Below are 10,455 nucleotides of genomic sequence, written 5' to 3'. Positions count from 1 at the left end.
TGGACTGTGCAAACATCATGGTCTGGATTCTGTAGGTTGATCTGTGGAGAGGCTTGGTGAGACATCCTGCTTGTGGGCACCAGCTTGAGCTAAATTCCATTTGGAGCCTTCCAATTCTACACTTCGATTTGTGGAACTTCAACCTATGCAGCTGCTTCCCTCTTCCTCTCCAATGCCTCCATTACCTTCGTGCTTTATTCATCCTCTATCCAAATACCAGTATAATTTCTGCTAGAAAAAGTTCCATATTCCATAAAGTAATAAGCTTTGGGAAGCACAAAAATTTTCACAACTGCACTCGGTCAAGCAAATTAAAGCTATGTTGCATACTTGTTGCAAAACAAAAAACAGGCAGTTATCTGGACAAATTCCTGAAACAGAAAACTGCTGGTGTGCTGAAGAAGCTATTATAGAAAAGATGCCGAAAGCCTCTGAGAACTGGGGATCAACAATTTGCCATTCCAACTATGTTCATCTTCAACCACTGTAATGCCAATAGTACTTAAGAAAAAGTCAAGAGGTTCCGTACAAGCCATTTTAATGGATTAAATATATTATTCCAAGGTATTTTGAAATTGCACTTGTTCTGCACTAATCAACAGTCAGAGGCAATTTTTAGAAATCTAAAAGGAGTTTGGATAGCCAAAGCTTGACAGTAAATTGCTGTGTTTACAACAAACATATACTGCTCTTCAACACGATTTCTCTTTTAAATCATAATTTTGTATGGACAAAAGAAATATAAGATGTTAAATGGAATTAGTGCCCACCTCTAATTATTTTGAAATTTAAAATACAGCTTTTAAAAGGCAATCTACTTCCTAACTTCATGGTTTATACAGTATTATGTACACAGGAGAACAGAACATGTTTACAGCAGAGTTGGATGGAACAGTACTAACTAGACAAAGGTTGTAATGCGTTGTGAATCAAATGAAATTGAAAGATCAAGTGCTTTTTAGGAGAACCATCTCTGTATGATGTGATAAAGGAAAAAGTGTATAATGTATGTACAAGCATTCAAGTCAGGAAATCTCTTAATTCCAACAGACCCATTTCTAGCGGAACATATATGCTCGCAACTAATCCATGGAAATTCCACTGTAAAAAATAAAATAAAACTGATGGGGGAAGTTGCATTTGTCAGGCATCACACACGCAGGTCATTTTTGAAAAACCTGAACTTGGTTGTGTGTCTTTGAAAACTAGTTCTGTACAAAAGTTGTTCTGTTGTTACAAATAAGGGACCAGAAAACGACCAAACTTCGTCACTGCCAAGCAAACCTACAATTTTGCACTTTCGCGCTAAAATGTTATGCAAGTTAAGACACTACTTGTGTATCTGCAAGAACACTTCATATTTCTTTTCAACACTTAATTACCAACTAGGATTAATGGTGCCAGAACAAGTGCACAAATGCAACCTGAATTAACTAAAATGAGTGTTTCCTGGCAGTGATTTCCATAACATTAGTGCAACATTAATTCCTACAATATTCCAAACATTCTTTAATTATGTAAATGCACAAAGTACAAACTCAGGTTTACAAAAAAGCCCCCCCCCGGACAGACTACAAAAGCTGTGCAGACAACTGGTTTCAATTTGAAGCCTACCCATACAGTTGTGAAAGAGACACACTTCCAACAGGAATGGCTCCTTACACATACTTCCCTTGTCCCAAACTGAGCAAATAAAGAATTGCACAAGGACAGTTCCCATTAACTTTAACATGGCATGTACAGGAAAACATCTGAACAGACCTTCAGAATTTAAAGTTACTTATGTCTCAGCTCTGCAGTAAAATTCCTGCACAAAACCTGGACTCAAGATTAGCAGCAGATACAAGGGAAGCAAAAATATCCATTTTATTTACTTTAGTCCAAGATTAACTCTTTCTGTTTTGCAATCAAACAAGAGAATTCCCTGAAATACATAACTCTTGTTTCATGTGGGCCTGCATACCTCCAGCAAAGACAAATACACACTTCTGTGTCTCATCCAACAGCATGCTGTTTGGACAGGAAGGCTCCAAATGACTTCTTGAATGAGAACAAACATGAGACAAATCAGTTTCTAAACTGCATCCACTAAGGTTTCAAGTTTAATGGTGTAAAAATCTGACATTCAAATACAGTTTTAAGAAACTTGCTTGCTACAGTGCAGATTGCATCCAATGCCCACCCACCCCCTCCAAATAAAGCTGGTACCCTCAAATGAACAATTTACAGGTGGGTGTTTTTAAACTTTCAAAGCGACAGGCAACATCATACTGACCACCATCAATGAAACATTTCCCGTGTGTGTGTGTGTGTGTGTGTGTGTGTGTGTGTGTGTGTGTGTGTGAGAAAGGGGTTTTACAAGGTCAACATATGCAGCTGACATGACCTTTTGTCTCAAACTCTGGCAAACATCCATGTAACCAGAAAGGATTGGGGAGATGCTAGCCCCACTAAACCTGCATTAACACTGAGCTGCAGAAGAAAGCCCAACTCCCAGTGTCAGAGTTCACACACAAGCGCACACACACACAAACCATACAGAAACATCAGACAGGGGAACAATGTCAAAAGGTCCAGTATGCTTGAAGGAAGCTCCAAACAACGCGACATCTTCTGCAAAGCCCCGGCCTCTGACACTGCCACATTTATCTAGTATAATAGACTCTGTAGTAAACCGTTTTCGACCTCCATAGCGAGTAGGAGTTGTCAAATTTAAGGAGATAGACTCCTCTCCCTGGGTACTGGTGACTGCCAGCGTACACTTCTTCGTGACAGTCTCGTCTGTACACAGGCACTATTTCATCTAGTTGAGGCTTGTTGGCATTCTTTTTGGTTTTTTCTTCACTGCTAGCATTTTCTGAGAAAGAGGGAGAAAAAGTATTAGACACTAAATGCAGGTTGCCTTGATGTCAAACCCACCCTAGAACCAATTCTTTGTAGCCACCATTGATCCATCTCTCATGAAGCACAGCAACATATTAACAAGTTACTTCATTAACTTAAAAAGCACAGTTATACAGCTATGACAGTACTATATGGAAAACATGGCTGATGATCAGCTTTTCACAAGGAAGATTTGGAGCAAGTGCCAGTGCATAGCGTTAGCACATCAAGAGATTCATAGAACTCACTCAAATTAACCTCTTCATTCTACTCTTGGGAAATGCTATTTTCTTAAAAAAAATAAAATGTGCAAACAGCACTCCTGGGCTACATGCTTGACCAACATGGATAAAGAATGGAGAAAATTACATTTAGTTTCATTGTTTTAGAGTCCCCTTTCTCTTCTGAACTTTGTTTTTCTACCATGATCCAAGAGTAATAAATGATGCTCTGAAGATCCCTCTTTACTCTCTGTTCAGGGAGCTACTAAGAAATATCGTATCTAACAAGTTTGGTAAAACAAACTATTAGACATGGCTTCCCAGAGGCATCTGGTCGGCCACTGTGGGAAATAGAATGCTTGACCCAGCAAGGCTGTTCTTATGTTCTTACCCATATACCACAAACTATATAAAGTGCAGGACCTGGCTTACGGAACACAAGTTGGATTTTTCTTTTTTAATGGATGCTAATGGGGTCAAAGGATTCAGGCACACTGAGTATGGACCAAATTGTAGCAGTATTGTACACTCACAGTGTCGCTGGGGTGGAAACCACACTGGGAGCTGCCTTATACCAATTCACATCATCTAAACTCAGTATTGGCTGCACTGACTAGCAGTGGCTCTTCAGGGTTTCAAACGGAGGTCTTTCCCACTCCTACCTGGAGATGCCAAGGACTGAACCGAGAACTTGCTCGTGGAAAGCATTTTCTCTGCCTCAAAGCTATGGCTCATCTCTCTGCTTAGCTCTATAGCCAAGATTTTTGAAATCGTCCCAGAGGGGTTTCTACCAGGGCACATCCAAAAGCGGTCACTATTCATTTCAACATTTTACTCAAGGTGAAATTAGGGAGCAGAGGAAAACCTTAGGAGTTGACAACCCAGCCAGCCTAAGTAGCTCACACAAGTAGCATCAATACATGAGTGGATAGGATTTTAGCACTAAGCTGCAGCTAGCAGAGGTCACAACGTTCAATAGCCATCAATGTCCTTTCTTTCCATTATACCATTCTCAAGCTTTTCACAGTTCCCACTTGCCCTAACACGCCAGAACCAAGTTTCCAAATTCCACAAGCATCAGATTTCTCTCTTTTATAACTTAGACTGCAACTTAAACAAGAGCTTCTTGCAAGTCTCAACCCTGAATAAGTATATAAAATAAGATACCTTCGTCCTCGTCCTCATCCTCACTGGATTCACTAACATGTACACTGACTGCTGTGTTAGGGGAGTCTGTCCATTCAAAATATACCCCAAAACCAATGTCATAATTGTCTGTAGCAAACTCCCAGAAGAGATAAGAACCCTCCTCATGTGTTGGTACACGAACGGTCACCACTTCTCCTCTGCCCACTGTTATTACAGAGTCTGCATCCTGGCGGATCTTCTCTTTGAAGTCTGCAATCTGGGGGCGTGTCCACATGGATGGCGCTGCTATGACTGGAACAGATTCTAAAAGGAGGGGAAACAAGAGAGCGGGTCTGCGATGAGCAGTTTATTCCTGGACACACACAACTGTACTGGAGTAGTACAAAGGCTAATGGGCCAAAAGCCTGAAAAAGCCCCACCTCAAAGGTGGTTCCACACTACAAGGCCATCCCACCCACCACCCACCCCCACAAAAGCCACTCTTTCCAGGTCACTTACACCACAGGAAGTCAACTTCATCCTGTCAACACATCATAGCCTCAGAGTTTAAGAACCCAGATCAGATGAAAGCTAGTTTAAGCAAACAGTCAAGTAGGAAGGGTGAAGCTTACAATACTGAGTTAACCTGGGGGAAAGGGAAGTGCCAGTGACGTAGCAGGGCAGCCCGCGTTCAAACTTTTGGGCCCCTGCTGCCACAGCCCTGCTCCTGGAGACCTCAGCTTACCTTCTGCTGCTGCAAACTGGCCCCGTGACCACCCGGTCTCTCCAGCCCCGCCATTTTTGCTGCCACCGCCGACCAGCTGCCTGCCTGCCTGGCCTCCACAGCCCTGAGAAGTGTTGTGGTTGCCATGCTGCAGTAGACTGGCCTCCCATCGGGCCTCCATGAGCCTTCTTAAACACCACTGTGGCCAGCCGGGATAGGGTTATCCTGGGTAGCGGCCGGCAACAGAGGCCTTTAGGGGGGCCCACAGGAGGCCAGTTTGCTGCGCTGCTGCAGGAGCAACACTTCTCAGGGAGGCCAGGCAGATGGCAGCAAGAATGGTGGGGCCATGGAGGCCTGGCGGCCATTTGATTGGTTGATTGATTTCTATACCGCCCTTCCAAAAATAGCTCAGGGCGGTTTACACAGAGGAATGAATGAATGAATGAATGAATGAATGAATGAATAAATAAATAAATAAGATGGATCCCTGTCCCCAAAGGGTTCACAATCTAAAAAGAAAAACATAAGATAGACACCGGCAACAGTCACTGGAGGTACTGTGCTGGGGGTGGATAGGGCCAGTTACTCTCCCCCTGCTCAATAAAGAGAATCACCACATTAAAAGGTGCCTCTTTGCCCAGTTAGCAGGGGCTTGCATTTGCAGTGGTGGAGGTGGCCCATGGCGGGGCCCCAGGTGTATGGTGGGGTCCCAGTGGCTCCTGGTAGCCTAGTGGCCTATGCTCACAGGACACGTGTGAACACAGGTAGCTATGCCCCTGGGAAGCACATTACCCTCATTCTTCACTCAGTACTCCCCTTTCACTCTGCCTGTGACAGGTTTCTATCCAAGTCAAGGATTTTACACTCCACACAGCTATGCAGCAATTATCCACCAATCTGCAGGGCAGAGAACATTCTCTGTGGGCCCATTTAGACAGAGGGCTGCTACCCACCAACCATAACAGAGCAAAGGGCTCAGCCAGCCATAATATACATAGTTTTTCGACCCAGATCTTTGCAAATTCTTTGCCGAGTTGAAGAATTTTTACTCATACCTTTTGGTCCATTCTCTAATGCTTCTTCTGCATCAGTGTCAAACTCTTTTTCAGGGCTGTCTGTATGCGCACTGGCCTGTCCATTAACTGATGGGATTTCCCCTGCGGCAGCTGAGTTTGGCTTTGATGCGGATGTCACTGAAGACCCTGTTATGGCGGCTGCTTCCTGCTGTTTCTGTAAAGCAGCCTGCAAAATTAGAAGATAGAATGAAAGAATGAAGTGTATCTTAGGGCAGTTGGAGAGTGTAATGAGCAGGGAATATGGAATATGCAGCTGTGGAATCTGTTGCCATGACTGAGTAGAACTACACGAAAAGGGCAGGGCTCCAATCAACTTGAAGGGGACAGGATACTGGCAGGGTTTTAAAATGAAGCAGGAGCATGCCTTTTCCAGAAAGATTATTTGAGGCATTTAGCCAAAGCGCTCCTGGGTTTTGGGCTTGGAGCCGGAGTCTGGAGGGAGGCACAAGTAGTGCACAAAGTGATCCAAGATTCTGTACAATACCTGTTGCTGTGCAAGCTGGACTTGGTAAAGCTGCTGCATATACTGCTGATAGTGCTGTTCCTGAAGCTGACGAATTAGGATCTGCTGCTGCTCATAGTTGCCTGGGTACTGCTGGGCCGCATACTGCTGGAACTGAACAGCAGTCTGGGAGTTCAGTGCTGCCATTATCTGTTGTCTAGATTAGGGACAAAATTACCCTGAAACAACTCTGAAGGCAACCAAGGCATCACTCTTTTTTTTGGTCTCTAGTGCAGCCGACTAATTATTCACATTATCAAAGGCTGGTTACAGTAATAGACATGAAACATTTAAGATTCATTTCTGAAATGAAAACCCAATATACATATGAGAAAGCGGATCAAATGAGTGTCTGGTTTTTTTGCAAGGAGTGTAGCACAGTGGTCGTCAGTACTACGTGCTTTCTGTTATATGCTTGCACGTTGAGCATAGGCACATGGCTCAATCGAAGGTGGAGTCTGCCCAAAGGTGGGAAACCAAAGAATCTGTATTTGCTACATAACTGTCCAAAACAAGCAAAAGGGACTATTTGTCCAAAAGTGATATAACAAGAAAGGAAAAGGAAGTGGCCAGGAGCCCTTTCAATCATCTTCGGCTGATACACCAGCTACGTCAATTTCTGGAGGTAAACGACCTTAAAACAGTGATACATATATTGGTAACCTTGAGGCTTGACTACTATAATGCACTCTATGTGGGGATGCCTCTGTACATAGTCTAGAAACTACAACTGGTACAGAATGTGGCAGCCAGACTGGTCTCTGGGTTAACCTGAAGGGACCATATAACATCAATTTTGAAAGAACTGCACTGGAGGCTGCTATGTTTCCGAAAGAAATACAAAGTGCTGGTTAGAAAGCCCTTAACGGCCTAGGTCCAGGGTACTTAAGAGAGTGCCTCTTCTGTCATGAACCCTATTGCCTACTAAGACCATCTGGATAGATCTTGTTACAGTTGCAGCCAGCTTGTTTGGTAACACCCCGGGATCGGGCCTTCTTTGTGGCTGCCTCCGAGCTCTGGAATATGCTCCCTGTTGAAATAAGAGCATCTCCTTCTCTGTTTGCTTTTAACCCTGAAGATGCACCTGTTTCCCCAGGCTTTTAACTGAAATTTTAAATTCTTAAAATTCAAATCTTCTGAAATGTCCTGAAATAAATTATTTGTTTTGTGAATTTTAACTGTTTTTATATTGTTTTGCATTCACTATATTTTTAACTTTGTACACCACCTAGAGAGGTCTATATAAGGAAGTATAGAAATATGATAGAAAACAATAAAAGAACACCCTGAACAAGAATGCACCAAGAGCACTGCAAAGCAGCTTTCAAAGCTCCTGTTTACATAGAAAACGTGTAAGAAAATGGGTGGTCAGGTACTCGCCCAGCCCCTGCAACGAGAGAGAGAATATCCATTTCCTGGCTAAAGCTCTAGATGTTCCTGAGGTTGCTCTGCATAGGTGCAGATCCCACTGATGTGACTCCACAGAGACCACAAAGAAAACCTAGAGAAACCTCAGAGTGAGAAGTCTTAGAAAACTGCCATCTTTAGCATCTGAAGTTGGGCAAATAATATGCAGCCCAAATCTCCACAGTCCCCAGGACATATGCCTTGCCTTGACATGTGGCATTTCAACCCTAACTAACATGAGAGATGTACAGAACAAGGAACAGATCTCAAGACCCAGACAGTCTTACTCTCTTTTCTCGCAGAGGAAAAGGCCAACCCATAATACAGAACCTCGCGATCTGTGCGGAGTAATTTAGAGGTGTGCACGGAACGGGTTCTGCGGTCCATTCCAAGCCCTGAATGGAACCCCAAACAGCCTGAGCGTTCCAACCAAAACATTGGGGGCGACCTGGTGTTTCTGTGGAACAAACCTGTTCCATTTGGAATGCTCCAGCTTAAAATATATATATATATATTTTAAGATAGTGAGGGAGATGCTGCTGGTGGTGGGGGGTGGGTGGGGGGAAGAGGTGCCTTTAACATAAAACTATTCGAAGTTCTCTCTTAGCACCAGTGGTAATGCCAGCACCGCACAAGCCACTGTTGTGGCGCTCCAGCTGGCATCTCACAAGGTGGCAGTGGTGTGTGTCTAACTGCACGCGCAGAGGCCAGGCAAGTGCCGGGCAGTGAAGTGCCGCTGTCGCACAGGATGCCGGCCAGAGCACTGCTGTGGCTTCACAATGCCGGCATTACCGCTGGTGTTAAGAGAGAGCTTCAAATAATTTAATTTTTTAAAGGTACCTGTAAGTGCTTCCATTACATTAATATTAAAGGCACCTTCGCCACTCCCCAGCGCCACCCTCACTACGTTTAACAACAAAAATTTCAAGCTGGAACACTCACAGCGTTCCGAACAGAACGGGCTTGTTCCATTCTGAGCTTGGAACAGGACCCCCTTTTTGTGCACATCAGGAACATTCTGCACATCCCGAGAGCTCTTGTGCAAGCGACCACACTGATAACAGTGTCATGAGGGTTTGTCAGATCAGAAGGGAATTATGTAGATCTACCGGGTAGCCTCAAAGCTCTAGAACAGGGTGGGCACACTTGGCCCTCCAGCTGTTCTTGAACTACAACTCCCATAACCCCTAGCCACAATTTATTGTGGCTGGGGATGGTGGGAATTGTAGTTCAACAACAGCTGGAGGGTCAGGTTTGCCCACCCTTGCTCTAAAAGCAGCAGTTGCCAGGACTAGTTTATTCTGCTATTTTACTGGCAAGAATAGTGCCTTTGTCTAAAATTGATTTGTCAGTTCCAGCTCTTACCAAAATGAAATGCCCTCAAAGTTTGCTGCTACCATGTCTTCAGGGCCTACTTCTGGAATACTAATGTGTGGGGTGTTGGATTCTTGTGGGCAGGTCCAATAACACCACTGGGAATATTCTTTAACCACAGCCACCAAGAGAAAGTATAGGAGGTTCACAGGAAGAAGGGAAGTTTATGGGAGACATTATTTCTACCTGATGATTCAAATGTGCATAAGTCCTAATGTATAAAAAAATTATATCATGTTTTCAATGTAAGTTTTGCATTTTAACATAAGAGCAGCTTTTCAACTTGCAAAGAAATGGACAAAGAACACAGCATTTTATATGAAAACAGGTCTGCATGCAGGGATATGTGCAACTCATGATTTAAGAGGAGGAGAGAGTTGGATGCATCACAGAAGCACTGCTTTGGCTCTATTAGACAGGAACTGAAGGTTTTTGATCAGCATAGCTCAAAAGAGATCAAAAGATTTCAAAGCAAAGATGTAAGGACAAATGCCTAAAAAGGGCTAGTGAGGTACACAGACAGAACGAGCTTGCCCGGGAGGGACCGAAGCCCAAATTCCTGTTCCTACAAAGTTTTCTGTATGGCCTTGGGCAAGTCATCATTTCCTTAGAGACAGCCTAACCTACCACACAGGGCGTACTATTAGAATAAAGTGGTATAGCCGCATGCCAGGGCTGTACTGTACTGTAGACTACTTACTTCTGTTGTTCCATCCGGAGTCTCTCTTCTTCTATCCGCCTCCTCTCTTCTTCCTCCCGTCTCAGCCTCTCTTCTTCCTCTCGCCTACGTTTCTCTTCCTCCTTTAGTAAACACGCACGCTCTTCTTCTTCACGTCGCCTACGTTCTTCCTCTTCTCTCCTGTAATATCATGTTTACCAGACCATTAGCTATTCTACAGCTTAAACCTGTCTTCTCCCAACCATTTTAAAATTTCATATGAAGGACTAAGACTCAAGGCATTCCGAGTTAACCATCACTCTATAGAGCTTTCACTAGATTTGCCAACAATAAAGTTAAACTAAAGAAGAGAACTGTTGCGTTAAGTTCTTTGTGGCAACACATTAAATGCCTAGTTTAAATGGCTTGAAGATGGCCATTTTAAAGGCAACCTCTCCCCACACTCAACATTGTTAACCATC

The 10,455-nt window shown here is 43.7% G+C and overlaps 1 protein-coding gene across 1 annotated transcript in view; it reads right to left on the bottom strand.

Moving 5' to 3' along the window:
• Nucleotides 1-521: 521 nt before the first annotated feature.
• The window catches only part of ACBD3 (acyl-CoA binding domain containing 3), a 31,164-nt gene continuing 21,230 nt past the window's right edge, over nucleotides 522-10,455 (bottom strand). Inside the window, exons 4-8 of the mRNA XM_053307276.1 lie at nucleotides 10,016-10,174; nucleotides 6,517-6,691; nucleotides 6,012-6,198; nucleotides 4,272-4,556; nucleotides 522-2,857 (exon numbers count right to left, since the gene is read on the bottom strand). Coding sequence (XP_053163251.1) covers nucleotides 2,646-2,857; nucleotides 4,272-4,556; nucleotides 6,012-6,198; nucleotides 6,517-6,691; nucleotides 10,016-10,174 — 1,018 coding nt within the window. The 3' untranslated portion in view covers nucleotides 522-2,645. The remainder of the gene's footprint in view (nucleotides 2,858-4,271; nucleotides 4,557-6,011; nucleotides 6,199-6,516; nucleotides 6,692-10,015; nucleotides 10,175-10,455) is intronic.

The sequence above is a fragment of the Hemicordylus capensis genome, chromosome 1, assembly GCF_027244095.1.
Source record: "Hemicordylus capensis ecotype Gifberg chromosome 1, rHemCap1.1.pri, whole genome shotgun sequence".
Taxonomy (NCBI): domain Eukaryota; kingdom Metazoa; phylum Chordata; class Lepidosauria; order Squamata; family Cordylidae; genus Hemicordylus; species Hemicordylus capensis.
The sequence above is the reverse complement of the archived record's forward strand: the minus strand, read 5'-3'. Positions and strand labels throughout refer to the sequence as shown.